Genomic DNA, 18,845 nt, shown 5'->3' on the forward strand with positions numbered 1-18,845 from the left:
CCCCCCTTGTGTCTGATTCTGTGATGTGCCAGAAGTACCAAAACTCTGTGGAGCATTTTTCACCTTGCTGTTTTTGCCTTTATGTCTTGCCACAAAAGCCTGCTCAGAGACTATAGCATCCACACCACTATTTTTTCTTGTTTGCTCCTCCTCTAGAAGCAAACTAACCAACTGAATAAAAGTGAGTGGGTGCTCGGTAATCCTCATGGTGAGGTTCAATGCAGTATGAAAAGATAAGTACGAAGGAGGTAAGGAATTCAAGGTGGTGGATATCAACTGTGCATCCGAAAAGTACTCATCTACATTCATGAGCTGCTCCCGCAAGTCCTGAATCTTATTCAAGTGATCCTGCATAGAATCACCCTCATTCATCTTCAAAGTCTCTAACTCTTTCTGCAAGAAAGATCCGAGTCTCATTCTTTCCTGCAAATATATGCTCCAAAGTCAGCCATGCATCTCGTTAAGAAGATGCTGAACGAATGTCAGGGATGATGGACCGCTGAACTGCCAAAGCAATCAGCGACAAGGCGTGTGCATCACATGTATCCCAAGCTTTTTGAGTTGCAGTTCTTGGAGGAAGTGGTTGAGGTGGAGCGGGCTGAGGTCCTTGTTGTCCACGTGCCCCTTGAGGAGGAGGAGTAACGGGAGCTACAACTCCCGGTTGAGTTTCCTCTCCACTGACATAATCCCATAAAGTTTTAGCCACTAATACATTCTTCATTATGAATGACCATAGCGAATAATTGTTTCCGTCCAATCTGTCTTCCTTGGATACATACGTAAATACATCACCTCCCTGATTTGCCATGATGACAAATTTCCAAAGACAAATGAGCAATGTCAAAGCAGTAAGGATTGGAAATCTGCAAATTTCCAGAACTTGCAGCAAGCACACTTCTGCAATTAATGTGCAAGGGTGTACTCTGTCAAAAAACTGTCTCTAATGCATGCTTCCCAAGGTGCAAACAGTGCTCAACAACACTGTAATATCAAAATCCCCAAAATTTCTGCCAAAAATGTGTTCAAAACAGTCTTTCTGTGACTGTAACTGCAGTTCATATGCAAATGTCCTCAAAAAACATAAAAGCCCCAAAATGTTTGATAAATTTGGCCAGAATTTTGCATTCAATGTGTCCCAGACACGTATCCTGAATTCTATGCCTGCTTGTGTAGGAATCCCCTCTGCCAGAAATTTATTCTGGAATAAAAGGATAAAAAAAAAAAACCTGACGTGGACAGGGCGGACGCTGGTCAGGTCGCAGGCAGGCAGGGCAGTCGGGCGGGTACCTGACGTGGACAGGGCGGACGCTGGTCAGGTTGCAGGCAGGCAGGGCAGTCGGGCGGGGACGTGGACAGGGCGGACAGTCAGGCAGCGCAAACTGACAGTCGGGCGGGTAGTCAGGCGGCGGGGCTGACGACGTGGAGCTGCAAAGTCAACGGTGCACACAGACGGGTGGCGTTGGCCACAGGCAGGCGGGTGGAGCTGTGCAGGCGGCTGGGGCTGACAACGTGCAGCTGCGCACTAGCTACTAAGCGCAGGGAGGCTGCGCAGGTACAGGTGGCGCCTCTAGCTGACAGTCGACTGCAGACTGGCGACTCTGGGGCAGAACTGGCGGGGGCTGCAGAACTGACGGGGGCTACAGTCTGCAGACTGCAGACTGCTCTGATACCAAATGTGAGGTGGGAGGATGGAGGTGCACCTGAGAGTACAGTAGACAGTGTGAGAGTGAGAGAGACAGAGTGAAGCACGACACCCAAGAGAATAGACTGAAAGAGTGTAACATGAAAGTACAAAGTACAACCCTTAAACCTTAGGGTTGTAGGGGGTGTTCACACCCGACACACGGTAAGTGCCCATAAGTGTGTAACATAAGCACATAAGCACATACGAAAATAATACTATAAGTCTGGGGGAAAAAACCTCTCCTACCGAGAGTAAAAAGTGCCCCAGTGTCCTACTAATCACCGACACTCCAATATGAGCGTAGGCGTAAGTGAGGCGTGAGTCAAATACCCAACAATAATTAGAGCAAACAAGCTCTGTAGAATGTGCTTGATGCCTCCGTGCCGCCGCGGACCATCCTGCGGTCCCCACTCCTCAGGGACCCCCTTGATCCCTAAATCACGGAGTGTGTCACGGGCCCAACGAGGAGGAGGCCGGACCTCTCCTCGTCTCTCTCCATCAGCTGAAGACTCTGGGATATCCACCGGGGGTAACTCCTCGGGGGTGACCGGTGGAACAGTAGACTCTGTATCAGAAACAGAATCGGAATCAAAAGGCGCGGGCTCCAAAGGAAGTGTCGGGGGAGCCCAACTCTCCCCTGGATCTCCAAGAACAGGATGCTCCTCACCCGCTGCTATGGCCGGAACCTCCACGAACCGCACATCTCGATTGGTGTACACATCCCGCTTGACAGGATCATACAAACGATAGCCTTGGGACTGAGAGCTGTAGCTAACAAACACCTGTCTTCGGGAAGCTGCTTCAAATTTATCACGATGAGTCTTGGGAATGTGAACATAGGTATCACACCCAAAGACCCTAAAATAAGAAACATCGGGCTTAGTCCCAAAATAGGCCTCAAAAGGTGTCATCCCATCAACGGCCGAAGTGGGGGATCGGTTAAGGATGTGGACTGCAGTAGCCACAGCCTTGGCCCATAGAAACTGAGGTGTTTGTCGGTGCTCCATCATGGTGCGCGCCATCTCGATCACACTTCGGTTCTTCCGTTCAAGAATGCCATTTTCTTGAGGAGTGTTGGTATTAGCAAACTCCTGGTGAATACCTTTATCTGCACAAAAACGAGCAAACTCATTAGAAACAAATTCACCACCCTTGTCGGATCGCAAGGTCTTCAATCTCCGGCCTGATCGGTTCTCCTCAAAGAGAAGCCAATCCTTGAAGTGGGAGAAAGCTTCTGACTTCAATGACAAGAAATAGGCCCATGTCATCCTGCTGTAGTCATCTACGATCAACATGAAGTACGAGCTTCCTCTCAAGGACTCGTTCCTCATAGGGCCTCAAGGATTTGTAGATACAAGCTCCATCGGTGAAGTAGAGCGCCGCGAAGCTTTGTTGGGAATCGCATCCCTATGCTGTTTTCCACGAATGCAGGAGACGCATGGCTGCTGGCTCACCACTATGTCCAGCAACCCTCGAACAAGCTGTCCACGTGACGCCCTCCGAAGATAATCATAGTTGAGGTGACTAAACCTAGCATGCCATAGCTCTGACTGTGTCTAAGAGGTAAGAAGAAGAGTAGAGAGGACAGTAGAAGACTTTAATTTGTAGATGCCATTCTCCTCATATCCTGACGAGAGAACCTTCCTTGACCCACAATCAAGGACTCGCATCGAATCACTGTCAAACTCCATCATAAGTCCAAGGGAACAAATCTTATGAACTGACAGTAGATGATACCCTAAACCTGGTACATGCAAGACCTCTGAGGTATGGGTACCACCACGTCCATCTGGAATAAGCTGCATCTCACCCCGTCCTGCAATAGACACCGAAGAGCTATCTCCAATGAGAATCTGCCCACGCGAAGGTCGCAATTGGGCAACACCATCTGACGATGAGGAGTCATGTGTGCCGGGAGGCACCACTGTCAACGATCCACTCTCGAGCCTGGGGAGTTGTCATCGCAGCATCAGAAGCATTCGGTGTAGAGTCCTTAATGACAGCTAGATGAAGAAATGCAGCTGATGAGGATGCAGCCACCGCTCCAGAATCCTTCGTATCCTTCTTGTTGGTGTCCTTCTTGTCTTTGTCAGGGCAATCCTTCTTCCAATGGCCGGTCTTTCCACAAATATGGCATGTGGATTCTTTGTCCTTGTCCTTGTTCTTCTTTGACTTGTTATCCCCCTTCTTCTTCTTTTGGTCCTTCTCCTTCTTCTGAGAGGCTTGACCTGTCAGTGCCTCCGACTTGGAAGCATTCTGTCCCTTTAATTGTTCCTCTTGGTCCAAGACCATAGGAACCAACTCTTCCCACCGAAGAGTGGACTTCCGTCCCGAAGCAATGAGGGCAGAGTAAAAAGCACCGAATTGTGGTGGCAACTGGGACAAGAGTGTGATCGCCATGTCTTCGGAGGAAATCGGCTTCCCCGCATTCTGAACTTGTATCTGAAGCTGTCTAAGCTTGTTGATGTGCTCCCGCAACGAAGAAGACTTGTTCACGGACAAGGTCCGCATCTGCACCTCCAAAGAAACCCGCTTCATAAGGGTCATTCGGTTATACATCTGATCAAGCTCCAGCCATATCTCTCGAGCCACCGTCAAGTGCTCAATGTGAGCTATCATGGTTGTAGTACAAGACAGAAAAAGAAAGGAACGAATCCTGGCATTCAGTTTGTCCCAGTGAGACTGTGCCTTGGCCAACTCCGCACGAGCATCGGAAGAGAGTTTGGACTCATCTCTCACCGAGGGCCGGTCGATCTCCTCCTATACAAGCTCCGCCAAATCGTAGGACTCAAGGATGGCTAGCATCATTACGCGCCAAATGTGGTAATTAGCGCCATCGAGCTTCTGATCTGCGGGAAGAGCCGGTAAGACAGGCACCTTCCGGTCCATGATCGTTTGGAACTCCAAGTCAATCTCTGTAGACATCTTCACTTGTAATGCCTTTACAAACGCAAAAGCAGCCCCCTCTGACTGTGAAAACGCAGCCTGCTAGGGCTCTTCCGCATCCCGAAACTTCTTCACCCGCCGGAGGCGATGAAAAAGCAAAACCTGCGCTTGAAAGCTGAAAACTCAAACTTCCTCCTCGTCAAACAGCAGAAAACAGCAGCAAATCCACCACCTGGACTCCTTTCCCGCGCGCCCATGCTCGCTTCAGCCTTGTTTCGAGGCGCAGCCCTCAAACGCTGAAAACGCAGCCTTGTGTCGTGATGGAAACTCTTCTTCAGGTTAGTTTTGCACTCAGTCAGCCCTTCTACATTGCTCTGACACCATGTCAGAGTGCAGCGATGCGGAAGCGTAGGACTGAGAGAGAGAGAACGCAGAGAGAAGAGAGAGAAAGAGACAGTGGAAGATGAAGATCTGCTGTATAAAGTGTGCTGTATACAAAGCAGATATGTACATGGGCGCAGTGCGCTAGACTGCGTGTCTCCACCTCGACGATGCAACCTGCTGTTCACCTCGAAGTCCGCCGCAGTCTGCACAATCTCCTGTCTGAAATCTGCGAACAGAGACGGAATCTGCACGTATCTCCAGCCTGGAACCTGCGTACAGAAGTGCGTGGGCAGACTGCTGAAAACTCGGCTATTAATAGCCAGAATCTGGGCGATAATTAATGGCAGGTCGGCTGCATTTAAAGGCTGCATTAAATGCAGCCAACTGTACTGGTACAGGTCGGACTGCCACGTGGCAGTCCGACTGTACGGCCAGTCTCTGATCCGCTAACAGCCTTTAGACTGGAAGATTGCTGTCATTTGGTTATTACCTAAGGTTCCCTCTCCAACCTCTTTGAAACAATGGAGACCCATTTCTGTTATGGGTTCTTTATATAAAATCTTCTCTAAAATCATTGCCAATAGATTGCAGAAAGTATTTGTGTACTTGGTTCATCCACATCAATACGGTTTCATTAAGTGCCGGAATATAATGTACAACATTTTGAATGTTCAACTGAGGATTGATTATGCCAAAGCGTCAGGCCAACAGGTTGTTATGCCTTAGCTTGATATTTAAAAAGGTATTTGATCATATTAGTTGGTCTTTTTTGCGACAACTAATGTCCACCATGGGATTTGATCCTCGCATGATTTCTCTTGTTGATACCATTAGTCAAGGTACTGTGGCCCGTATTGCACTTAATGGAGGGATCATAGATGAAATTGCCTTATCTCGGTCTCTTCTGCAAGGTTGCCCTCTTAGCCCTTTGCTGTTTGCTTTAGTCACTCATCCGATGCTCTCATTGTTGGATAAGTTGGCCGATCAAGGTGAGATCGTTGGTTTGTCTCTTCCCAGTGGGGCCCACCAACTTGTGGGTCAATCTTTGGTAGATGATTCCTTTATGTTTCTTAAGGCTGATCGCACGAATGTTTTTTGGGCAATAGTTACGTGGAATCTTTTTGCTATGGGATTGGGACTTCATATTAATGCTAAAAAATGTACATTGCTCTCTTGTATGGAGAATGATTTGTAGGCCTTGGGCTGGCATGGAATTGTGATTTCTAAAGGAAATATAACCAAACACTTGTGTTATCCTATTGGCATGAATGTAGCTCCCCGTGCCTTGCTTGATTGGATGTCATCCCGTATTTATGATCGGTTCATGTACTAGAAATCTCAAGGCTGGCCTCTTCATGTGAGACTTAAAGTTGCTCAATGCATCATGATCAATTTGATTTCGTTTTTTTTGCCATTGCTTCCTTGGACAAAGAAGTCTCTTTTGGAACTGGTTTAGCCTATCCGATTCATGTTGTGGAAAAAGAAAGGGAATCGTTTGGGCCAGGTGTGGATTTCGTAGCAGCATATGACTACGCCTAAAAGGATGGGGGGAGCAGCTTTATTGGATGCTAATTTGCATATGGCTTCTTTGAGGCTAGCTCTTTTGCAAGCACTATGTGTAGAGAGTCATCCCTGGTCAGATATTGCAAATTTTTTCATAGAAAGAATTGGCATCTCTCATGGTAGCACAGCTATTCATGCTTCTTGGTGGCATGTGCTTAATTCCTTGAGGCCTATTAAGGTCTCCTAGTCTTTTCTCCTTTCTCATTTGATTGCATCTTAGTAGGAGATGTTACGTTTTGCAATTTGGCGTCCTCTTGATTTTTGTAAGGAGGAGAATTTGATGCAAGGAGAAGTACTGGCTACCTCCTGGTTGTTGGATTGGCGTGATAAAGATTTGCAGTGATACAAGTTTAATCGGATGGCTCGTTTGGGGTTGCAGATAGTCCTTGATGGTGTCATTCATGGGCATCCCCATCTTTATTCTTTCCGGCGTATTTGTCAGCACTTTCGAGTGCCTCGAGGATATCACGACATTTGGTGGTCCATATAGGACATGCTTTTGAGGTTCTCTCCTTTGCATGCGATACAACCATTGTCTCCATGGCGTGATTGCATGTTTGTGATTCTTGATTATTTCGAGAAAAGGTTAGCTAACAAGATATATCATCAGATGGTGGAGGCCAAGAGATGGGTCACTGGAAAGACTAATAAATTATGGCGTATTCAGGATAGCAAAAAGAAGTGGCAAGAAAGATTCATCCAGCTCTAGAAGTCTAAGGTTTCGTATCAAGGAAAAGTGTTTATGTGGAGGCTGCTTATTGGGGGTCTTTCAACTGGGGATGTGTTGCATTGCTCGCAAGATCTCTGCTGGTCGTTGTGTATTCTGCACTACATGTGACCAAACATTGCTTCATCTCTTTGTCTCTTGACCTGTTGCTCGATAGATTTGGAGTTTTGTTTCCCGTGTGTGGTTCTCCCCGACTCAGCACCAGATATCAGCTGGTTCGTGGATTATGGGAAAGATGACCTCTATGTCCTCTTTGCATTCAGATTATTCTTGTCTCTTCCATTTCCTTAGATGGACAGCCTTGTGGCATATTTGGCGTACTTAGAATGCCTTTATTTTTGATATAGCATGGGGCATCCGTGGTCATGTGGCCTCTGTTCGTGGTTTAGTGTTATGGCAGATCTCCTCTATGGTGTCAACTGATTTGGTTCTTCCGGACATTGCTGCTCCCTAGCTGGATATTGTTTGCTCCACACCAGCTGTTCTTTTTGTGTGATATTTTTGTGTTAGAGTCTTGGTAGACTTTCATTTGTGTTTTTTTTTCTTTGCTGACCTGATGGTCTGATGTAAATATTTACCACTTGATTCAATTATCTTCATGAAAAAAAAAAGAGAGAGAGAGTTGGTGGGAAGGCCCATCATAGATGTTTTTAATTCTTAATGCAAAATTCTTCATGAAAAATGAAGAGAGAGAGTGTTTGAGACATAAAAAACCTTGTAGTTTTCCTTAGTATCTTGGGACCTATTGTACACAACCCCACACCCTTGACCCTAATAGCAAATTGCAATGGAATCTTAACATTACAGAATTTTGATGCCATAGATCTAGGATCTCTAGAAACAACAATTTAGTACATTGTGCAAGGACCAAAATCATAGGGCACACCTCTTTTCACACCTTGTGCAAAGTTGCTATAAGATATCCAGTATGGCTTAATTATTTTCTCTTTTTGTAGCATAAAACGAAAATCAGGTAAAAATAGGATCTTTGTGGCTTTTTGAGAAGCTCGTTAAAGGAAATTATGGAAATCAAGGATGCTATTTCTGGATCATGGAATAACGGAAGCCCTTCTTGTGTTTTGTTCAAAATTGATGTAATAGCAAGTGCATGACATGACTCAGACAATCAATCCTGAACAAATTCCATTTGATCCAGAGGTCCAAAATTCAACGCATTGTGAACAGTTCTTCATATATTTTTGATCAACTGAATTTAAATGGAGTAAAAATGTTGCGATCTTTTTGTTCCTTTTAAGAGTTCTTGCTTATGCAACTGGTTTCCAGTTTGCTGTTTCAGTTTGGTTTTTGTTGGTCTTATTTTAAGACATATTTACAGAAAGTTGGAGTGCTAGAAACAACCGTTGCAAAGTTTGCAGATAGACTGTTCAAGAATGTGGTGAGTTTTATTTTGAATGATCCGTTGAGGGCTGATATATTTGAAGCAGCAAATGGGGCAGGCCCTTCTTTGCATTGGGTGTCCAATTCTAGCTTGGAGGTATGTGAGTCATTTTTGAAGAAATTATATGCTGTTATTTGCACTTTTTCTTCCTGGTATTTGTTCATAATTTAGCCACATGTGACAGGATTGTGTAGTTCTGGCTTCTTTGTACGAAAAGCTACTAAAGGTTGTGAACTTTCTCCATCAACACTTATTTTGTTCAAATGATGCTTGGATGAAAGAGCTAGGTCGATTCATGTGGCCTCAGATGGCTGATGCTATTATCTCAGGCTACCTCTCCAAGGTATACAGTTTTGTATCCTTCCTGTGCACTTCAAGCAACTCAGCATCAGGTTGTAGGGAATTGTTGGGATGTCATAAGGTTATGGCGGCACCTCATGTTACATTTATCGACATAAAAAGATTAGTGAGCTTAAAGCTTGATTTTAAAAGATGATTTCGTGCTTTTGCAGGCTGTGCCAAATGAAGTCTCGGGACTTGCTCAGTTTCAGAATTTGGTTACACTGACCAATGAATTTGAGCTGGCTCTTAGAAAAAAAAATTTCATTTCTAGACTATCTGCTGGGGATGATAGGCTTGGGAAATTTGCTTCAGATGTAGAATTGCACTTTGCTTTTAAGAAAAAAACCCAAGTTATATCAAGAGCTCGCCGGCTGCTTGTTCGATCAGATTTCAGTCTTCTCACAGTGAGTTCATGCCTCTATGCCTTGGAGAGTTGTCAACAACTGTTGCCTAGGATCTATTAATCATTTTGCATTGCAGCAGAGAAAAAGTGCTCAAGAGGCTATTGGAGACAATCGAAAAGTAACTGAGGATGGGTTTGAGTTGCTCTTTCAGCCTGAGAGTTGTGCAATATCACAGGCAGGACAGATGCTCATGGAGTTAGTGCATGCAATCTTAGAGGTATCAATGCAACTTTTGTGTCAAATGATTACTATGTTTCAAGTTGTATCATTTACATTTATGTACTCTCAAGTGGACCTTTTTTGGGCCGTAGGATGCATGTGTTGCCACCTCAAAAGTTTCAGTGGAGCTCTATCATGCTGCTCGGGACACTTTTCTCCTTTATGCTGCTATTATCCCCGTGAAGGTGACCGCCCTCTGCAAGTAATATGTTAGAAATAATAGGCTCTATTTTTTGATGAATTCAGAAGCTATTGCTTTTAATTTCTCAATGGGTAATTAAAACCTCATGATATATAAGTGACATCTAAACCTTTGGGATATCCATTTCACTGCAGCTTGCTAAGGAGCTAAACAGCATAAGCCAGGAAGCGATCATTTATCACAATGACTGCCTTTATCTTGCACATGAAAGTCTTGGCCTTGTCTATCAGGTGCATGGCTTTCTCATGGCGGAAGCAACATTTTAAACTTTTAAGTAAATTGGGGAATTATTTTTAGTAATTAGATGGTGCTAAACATGATATACAGATGTGTGCTGGCAAGAATAAAGAGGCTCCTTTTGTGACATGGGGCCTTGCTTGAACTGATAATTGAATTAATTCAATCATGCTAATTTAATGCAACTATTTGAATCAGTGCAGAATGGAGTATAGAATACAGTATTGGATGTCAACCAAACCATAGCAACACCTTCAACACTGCTCACAAAACAAGGGAATAATTCTGAATTTTGTGTCTGCGGCTAGTGAAATGACAAAATTATGAACTGAAGGGTTTGCTTGACTACATTAACAATCCTGTAATTTCATCTTAAAGTCAGTCCTACCGAGCTGGTTGAGGAAATCAGCTTATTCTTGTGATTGACTGAGGACGCCAAACAAGCCAAGTGAGCACTTCTATGATGGTTGATTTGGAGGATTGTTGTCCCTCCTGTTCACTCTATATGCAAGTGGTGGTAGTGGCTCTTCCTGAGCTCCTACATTTTTGGTAGCTTGGCTGATTGGATGATTTGCACCCTTCTCATGGTTGCCTGGTCTGTTTGCTTTTTCTTCTACTGTGGTCCACACAGATCTGAGCGTTGCACCAAACATGGGGTTGACACTTGTGGAGCAGATGCTTTGAGAGTGGGGGCTAGCTGATTGACAAAGAGCAGGTATAGATTACAAAAATTAGTCCTTTCTCAAGTTCAACAGCAATTGCAATGGCAAGTTGGTGATACATTTTGGTGGAGGAGGTTAACAACACTCTTTTCTTTGCTTTGGAAATCGAAGTGGTTTCATTGCAAGGAGGGGCAAGCTATGTTGAGAGCATGTGTCCAGCTCCATATCAGGGCATAGAGTATTTATGATTCTTCTCCCAGATATTTTGCCTGCTCGTAGATGGTTCATTTTTCGTTGGACCTCATTTTGCCTCTTTCTCAGGGTTGGCCATATTTTGTCCTACCAGGTTGGTCAGATCATTCACTTTTGTGTCTATTGATAGGCTTTTTCTATACATACTTCATAGCACACTGCATTCTGGTTTTTTGACTCCAGTCTGGGCCCCCCCTTGCTTCAGGATTCTGCCTCTGTGTTCATCTCTCTCCTTTTCTGTTCACACTCCTTTCTAAACAGCAAGATTTGGACCTAGATCTATGCATTGATAAAGCAAATGGCAAGCTATAGAGCCTATATCTATTAAGGAGTTAAGATATCTTAATGGGGCTCTGAAGTCTGATGGTGGTTGCAAAATATGTCCCGCCTCCCTTTCAGAATGCATCATGCTCTTGTTGTGCTACTACTAAAAATTTACCAATGATGCCTCATGTGCAGTATAGAGAAGTCCTTCCAATGAAGCTTGAAGGGAACTGCATCTTTGTTGATCTGTTCCCTCTGTTCACCGGAATGGCAGACTCTATTCTTCAGCAGCAACTTCAGTTGATTGGGTCTAATCTTGAGCAGGTGAGTATTTCTGTACGTATGGTTTAATTTTCATAAAGATCTTCTGTGGCATATTACATTTGCTGCATTCTCTTTTCACAGGCCCTTGATCAAGGCAATGGTTTCAGAAACACAAGTAACTCACAGTCCTATGAAATGGCAAATCTTGCTATTGATCAGGCACGTGGCAACTATTAATAAATAAAGATTTTGTTGAGTTTATAATTTGAGACCTTGAAGAGCCTGCTGTTTGCAATATCTGTGATTGTTTGAGGAGTGCTTATCTTGTCACAGTCATAGCATCTGCTGTTTGCTTTATGTAAACATAATGCCTGAGATATTTGTGTTGAAATAAATTCTATCCAGGTCTGTTCATGAATAAGGTAAAAAGGTGAGCTTATTCTCATTGAAGCATTGCTGTTCAAAGTGCTGGAATCTCATGAGCACTAACGTACTGGTTACCAATTAAAATTTAGTTGCTCATGTGCCAAAAACAATCGTGGCATCTCTTGATTATTCAACTTTCCTTTGGTTGTTAGCAATGTGTGAAGGAACGGTACACCCTTCTACTTAAAGGTTCAAATGTATGATCCACCTTTATTTTATGATATGAATAGGAATATACAAGGTAGTCAGGTATGATCTGTATGATTTGTCCAGATTTGTGGTACTAAACATACACACAAAAATGTCAATTAAAAAATGGTGTTTCATACAGTCATTAAAAATACATTAAAAACTAGTATTGATAAAATATAGACTTTGAACTTATTGCTTCAACATGATGAGTTATGAGATAGAGTGATGAGGCATTATCTTTTAATATCGAATTTGAACTTGTTGCTTCAACTTGATCAAAGTCAAGACCAAATGTAAGTAGAGTGACAAGGCGAGTAATAATTGTTGGGTTTGACTCACGCCTATGATCACATAAGAGTGTTAGTGATCTGCAGTAGGACAATGGGGCACTTTTTACTCTCCGTAAGAGAGGTTTTCCCCCCCAGTTACATTATTCTCTATTTGTGTGTTTATGTTACATGGTTCGGTCACTTACCGCACTTTCAGGTGTGAATGCACCTTAAGGCACTTACATAATCCTAAGGTCTAAGGGTTGTACTTTTGTACTTTCACTTACACACTTTGAATCCAATCATCAATTAAGCTGTGTCTACACTCTCACTCTCTCTCTACTGTTCACTCTGTGTACTGAGCTTGGAGCTGTCGTCTCCATCTTCAACATTTGGTATCAGAGCTCGAGGTTCATCAGGCCAGCCTCCGTTAGCTGCAACACTCTCGTAAGCCTTGTTAGGCTTGCCCAGTCGAGCTCTTTGTCAGCTCTCCAGGAACTGCCTCCTGCTCAGCCAGCAACTGCAACGCCGCCCAGCCAGTGGCCGTCCTGCAGTGCCAGCGCTGCCAGCTTGTTTGGGCTGCTGCCTGCTCTGCAGCACAAAAGGCTCTGCTGCCTGTGACGCGAGTCTGTTCAACAGTGGTGCTTGTCCCAGCAGCTGCTGCTGCCACCCTGTCTTGCACCGCCCTGTAGCTCCACCTTTGCCAGTTCCTTCTCCAGTTGTCATCAGTTGCTGCCAGGTCCTCTAGCTGAACCAGGCCGCTGCCTGCCAGCCTGGGCAGTTCTGCCTGTACTCCCGGCAATCTTAGCTTGTCTTTGGCTTGATTTCAACCATCACAGGTATATCTCATTATTTTATTCAAAAAATCATAGCTACAGCAAAGGGGTTTTGTAGGGGAAAGGTGCATTTCTGCTTCGGCAAGTGCTTTTGGGCACAAATTGCAGAAATTTCTTGGAACTCAGGTAAAAAATTTGGGGCTTTTGCATGTTTGGCAGACATTGGCACATGTACTGAAAGCTCAGTCGGAAATTGGCTGACATTGTGCACATTGGACTACCAAATTTTGGGGCTTTTGTGTTTTCAGTGCTGTTGAGCACTATTCTTGCATTGAACAACATGCTACTTGCTGAAATCTGTAAAAATTTCAGCACATTGGGATAGTAGTAGTCAAGTGTGACACAATTTGTTAACTATAGCTTGGTGCTTGCTGTAATTTCTGGAAATTTGCAGATTTCTAGGTTATCCCAGCTTTGGTTATTGCTCTTGTGCCTTTTGGAAGAGTGACACTTATCACGGCCAATCAAGGACAGAGTGATGTATTCACTTATATATCTAAAGAGGATAGATTGGATGACAATAACTATTCTTTGTGGCCCTTCATGATGAAGAATGTGCTTGTTGCTAAAAATTTTTGGGAGTATGTTAGTGGTGAAGAAGTCCGTCCTGGAGTTGTGACTTTTGCAACTCCTCCCCAAGGAGGATGTGGTCAGTGGCTAGCTCGAGCTCAGCCACTACCCCAAAGAACAACTACATAGGAGGCTTGGGATACTCGTGATGCCTAAGCATTGTCACTTATTGCATTGGCAGTTTAGCAATCCATAATCCCACATACAATTTGCTACTTCTTCAAGGGTAACGTGGCTTACACTTGAGCAAATGTTTAGTGGAAAAAATGAAACACACATTTCTTTCTTGAAAAAGGAGCAAACAAGGAAGAACAGTGGAGTGGAGTTTGTAGCCTCAAAATAGGCTTTTATGGCAAGACAGAAGGGCAAGGGCAGTTAGTCTAGGAATGCTCCGTAGAGTTCTGGAAGTTCAAGCACTTCACAGAACAACAAGAAGTGGGGGTGAACATGCAAGCCAAGAAGGGCAAGTGCCATTATTGTAAAAAGCCAGGTTACTATATCACATAATGCAAGAAACGCATTGCTAGGGAGAAAAAGGAGTCTGGGATGTCTATTTTTGATGCACCTTCTATTGCTACTGCTACAGAGTCCACATCGTTTGCTGTTGATCATGACTACTATTTTTACACTTGTAGTTATGATTTTTCTTAGACAAATAGAGTATTCATCCCTACAGAGGATGCTAGCACTTGGTCTTTGACACTGGTGTTTCTAAGCATATTACATCTTGTAGGGATTTGTTTATCTCTATTGTTGTAGCTCCTATTAGCAAATCTGTGCAATGTGCCAACAATGCATCTTATCCTGTTAGAGGTGTTGGAGAGATTGTCTTGAAAGCCAATGATGGTTCTACTCTCCATTTGTAAGATGCATTATATGTGCTAGGAATAATAAGAATTTGTTGTCAATTTCTTTTTTAGCAAAGTGTGGAATACAAGTCACATTTGATGATGACAAATGCATGTTTAGAGATAAATATTTTTTGATTTTGGTACTTACTGGCACATTACATCATGGACTCTATGAATTAGATACTCGTTCGATTAATCTATTAGTCTATTTGGCATCTACTATTACTCTTGCTATGTCACATACATAGTTATGGCATGCTTGCATGTGTGACGAAGACTGCTAGGGTTTGCACTAAGGACACACAGAGTGTACGACCATGACAGAAACACAAAGAGACAGACACAGACACAGGCACAAGGGCAAAACTCAAACCCTAAACGCAAAAACTCAAAACTCAAACACAGAAACTCAAACACAAACAGAAGAAGGGAGAGAGAGAACGCAACTCTGAAGTGAATGAATGCTGTAAATGAATGTAAGAGTGTGCAGTGTGCTCAAGGGCAGAGCAATGTCGGAGTGTGACGTCCACCGGAGACGGATCCCAAGTCTGTGACCACCAGTTGGAGAGTGAAGAGAGAGGAAACTGCAAGACATTGACACCAGGGGGTGCCAGAGATAGAGGCGACAGCTGCAGAGTGGGGAGATGACACCAGGCGGCTCCAGAAGGATGCAAACGCAGATTGTAGGATGTTGCTTGATATTGAAGATGCTGGCGATGGCTGTTGGAGACTAAATGCAGCCTGGGAGATGGCACCTGACAGTGGGCGGCAGCGGGAAGAAGGTGCTAGGGCACTGCGAGGCTGGAGGGAGAGGTGGTAGTAGTCGCGAGGGCTGGACAGCCACGTGGAGATAGACTGATGGCTGAAATTTGCACTGGAGAGTATGAAACCTGCATAGACGGAATGGAGGCTGAATGGGGGCAGCTTGTCTATTTATAGATGTGGAAGGGTGCCCCAAAAATTAGGATTTCCACTGAACTCTCTCGAACCGCTTCCCATTTTAGGGTTTCTACTCTAAAAGAGCATTTTTAGTGTGTTTTGGGGCTGTTTAAGAGGCTAATCAGCAAGTAATGCATGTTTTAGCTCAACATCCCCTCTCAGGCCCAAAACTGAGCCAAAAGGCTAGGCCTGCCATTGTGATGTTTATTGTCCCCAAGGCGTTTCACCCAAAGCAGCCAGGGCATCGAACAAAGGGTGCATGTGAGCTGCCCAGTTGCCTACCAAGACTACAGAGGAAGAGGCGATGATTATCTTACCGAGGGAATCCAAGTAATCACCCTAGAGAGGATAGGGCATCGGACAAAGGGTGTACGTCGACAGCCCAGTGGCCTACCAAGCCCTACAAAGGCGGATGAAAGTATATGGAACTCTTTTTTTTTTGAATAAGTGAGGTAAATTTTATGGGATGTGATCGATTGAGTAATAGTGACCCAGAAGACAGGAGTAGAGAGGGTATACCTAACACCTCACAAAACAGTACAAGCTAACCCATCCACTCAAGGTGTCGATGACGAGGAAAATAGGTGATGAGGTATCCATGTGATGAAGAAGGATGGTGGTGTGGTAACAACAGCTGCCAGTGGAAACAGCTTAGGATGTGCTCAAGTGGGGCTTTGCACAATGAGATGCAAAGTATGCTACATGTTAAAGAATGCTCATGCAGCAGGTACCACTTGGATAGTGCCCCTCATGGGAAAATTGTTCACTTACTCAAGCGCCCTAGTACAAAGATGATGAAATCGTGCAATGCAAAGGATAAGGTACAATAGGGGGGAAGAAGCCGATGTCGAAGATAAAGTGCCGAAGCCTGTAGAATATCAAGAAGGGTACGAACCCCTCTCAACCTGGATGTAGATGCCAAAGAAGGAAGAGGAGCCTGATGTCGGTCTTCATGTGGTGCCGAGAACCATAAGGAATGAAAGAAGAGGAAGTGGATGAAGTGGATGAAGCACGCTGCTAGAAGAGCTAGGTAGAAGTCACTTCCATGATAGCATCGAGAGAGATGCTGCACGATCTACCTGGGGAGGGAAAACCGCCATGCTGGAAGAGGAGTAAGCACACCTTAGGATGATGAAACTATGAAAGGAACGGTGCACGTCCCCCTGTCTCTAGCCCTAGTAGGACCAAAGCAATCTGCAAGTTAGCCCTACACTGAAAGACAAAACCCTGCAAAAGAGATGATAATCTACAAACACAGAGATTAGTGGTGAGATGCTCCAAAGCAAAACATAACATAAAGAAAATCTAATTTAAAATACATGCAATGAAGATGTATGTGTGAGTAAATGCAGTGGAAGTCAAAAGAATGAAAAAGCTAAGGACAATGAATCCAGTGGGCCCGACTCTAAGAGTGCGAAAAATGAATGCTAGACTGACCTAGGGTATTCGAAAGGACCTAGAGACGTGCTAGTCTAAGAAGGTGGCCATCATAGTGTACCTCCAGTAGCAGGGCTCTGCCAAGGGAACGCTTGATGAGGTGGGGATGAAGGTGAGATAGATACATGGAGTGCAATGGGATCGGAACTTGCAGACCAATCAGCCAGTCCCTTAGGGGTAGTGAAAGAGATGGGCTGTTGAGGCTGTACTCGAGCCACATGTCCAGTAGCAATGACGGGTCCTGAAGGAGCAGATGAAGCAGGAGCGGAAGGCGTAGCCCCATTGGACTGCGCAGTTGCAACGGTTTGCAGAGGCTTTTTAGGTGGAAGACCTTGGGCCTTGGAGCGACGCTCCTTATCCACATGGCGGGCTCTCTGGCAATGTGTGCAAAATTGGTTTTTCTTAGGGAGTTGTTGCCAGATATGTCTAGATTCTTTGGTTCCATCGGAGGAAGAGGAGTCACCCTTTGATTGGCTTGTCTTTGCATCTTGCGAGTTCTTGCGACTAGTGGTTTTTCCTCCCGAAGAAAAGGCAACCAACCCCCTCTACTCTCAATAAGGATGTGATGAGGATTTCTTTTGGACTTGATCATGTAGTCTTGTGTAATGCAAGAATGGCACTCAAACTCGTAGAAGGTTGGCAATCTAGATTGGGAGATGGTATGTTGAATTAAATTGAAGTACTTTTCGGGCAACTTATTCAAGAAGAATGTAACCTGATCGTCATCTGACTTTGGAGAGCCAGTAGTGACGAACTGGGCAAGTAACCGCCTATATTGAGCTAGCTTGACTTTCAGATCATCCCCTTTCTTAATAGAGATCTCTTGAAGCTCAAAGTCGAGATTGATGCGCCGAGTACAATCACGAGCCTCATAGCGGTCGAGAAGGCGACTCCAACACTCTAACGCGAGCGGGAAGTGCTGCAACTGAGAGTGAAACTCAGGAAGCAATCCTTGCATCAACTCAACATTGGTTGTGGCATTGCGGGCTCTCCATTGACGGATGTAATCAGGGTAAGCTAGTCAAGGGTTCGGCATAGGCTCTAGACCAATGACAAGGTCCCAAAGACCTTGAGACTCAAGCACTTGTTGCATGAAATTAGACCAAGTGGTGAAATTTGACCCGTTAAAATGTATCTTATCTGTGAAGGCATTCTTGGCCATTGCAACAGGAGTGGTAGTGCTCGGAGATGGATAGTGTGAAAAAGTGTAGTGGGGGTAGGATGGGGGAGTGGAGTATACTTGGGAATGGGCCCCAAAGTGCCAACCAGGCATGCAGGTAGTGTGCAAGGTGGATCCATAGGTAGGGATGGGCTGACTAGGCATGGGTATGGTAGCCACATGAGCAACCCAAGGAGGTGGGATGGGAACACGAGGAGCAGAAGATGGAAATGCCTACGCAGGTGTAACCCAAGGAGAGTGTGAAGACGCACCATAAGCTGAGGATGTAAACCCCTGCGTATGAGTGGTCATGTGAGATGTGAAGCTGGGCATAGTGAGAGTGATGCCCATCACAGTCGACCCAGGAGTTATGGGTGTGCTCATTTGCTGAAAGGTGAGAGACACTGTGTTAAAGGGTGGCATTCCCCCTAACGAAATACCATGGTGCAAAGAGGTAGAGAATGGGGTGGAGAAGGAAAAGGTGCTAGGAGCGGAGATGGAAGATCCAACCCCTAGGGTGTGTGATGCAAATGTGGAGCGTAATCCAAGGTTTTGGAAAGATGATGAGAGGCGATCAAGGTGTGATATAGAAGAGGGTGTGATGGGAAGAAAGAGTTTTGATTTATGCAACTCAAAAGAATTATACAAACCTGACATTGGACCTGGTTGAGATGATG

The 18,845-nt window shown here is 44.6% G+C and overlaps 1 protein-coding gene across 6 annotated transcripts in view; it reads left to right on the forward strand.

Annotated features, from left to right (window-relative positions):
* Positions 1-18,845, forward strand: part of ATZW10 (centromere/kinetochore protein, putative (ZW10)) — a 148,761-nt gene that overhangs the window by 64,331 nt on the left and 65,585 nt on the right. For 4 of the 6 annotated variants that reach the window (XR_015689163.1, XR_015689162.1, XR_015689164.1 and 1 more), the window contains exons 3-10: positions 8,569-8,739; positions 8,828-8,986; positions 9,156-9,389; positions 9,466-9,606; positions 9,701-9,793; positions 9,945-10,040; positions 11,421-11,549; positions 11,631-11,712. Coding sequence is in view for 3 of the 6 variants with exons in the window: in XM_087669741.1 (XP_087525867.1) it covers positions 8,569-8,739; positions 8,828-8,986; positions 9,156-9,389; positions 9,466-9,606; positions 9,701-9,793; positions 9,945-10,040; positions 11,421-11,549; positions 11,631-11,712 (1,105 nt within the window). In the remaining 3 variants the exon portion in view is untranslated. The remainder of the gene's footprint in view (positions 1-8,568; positions 8,740-8,827; positions 8,987-9,155; positions 9,390-9,465; positions 9,607-9,700; positions 9,794-9,944; positions 10,041-11,420; positions 11,550-11,630; positions 11,713-18,845) is intronic. The other 2 variants (XM_087669742.1, XM_087669743.1) reach the window with 2 other exon arrangements.

Source organism: Lygodium microphyllum, chromosome 27 (genome assembly GCF_053477565.2).
Source record: "Lygodium microphyllum isolate KBCC chromosome 27, Lygodium_microphyllum_v1.1.10, whole genome shotgun sequence".
NCBI lineage: Eukaryota > Viridiplantae > Streptophyta > Polypodiopsida > Schizaeales > Lygodiaceae > Lygodium > Lygodium microphyllum.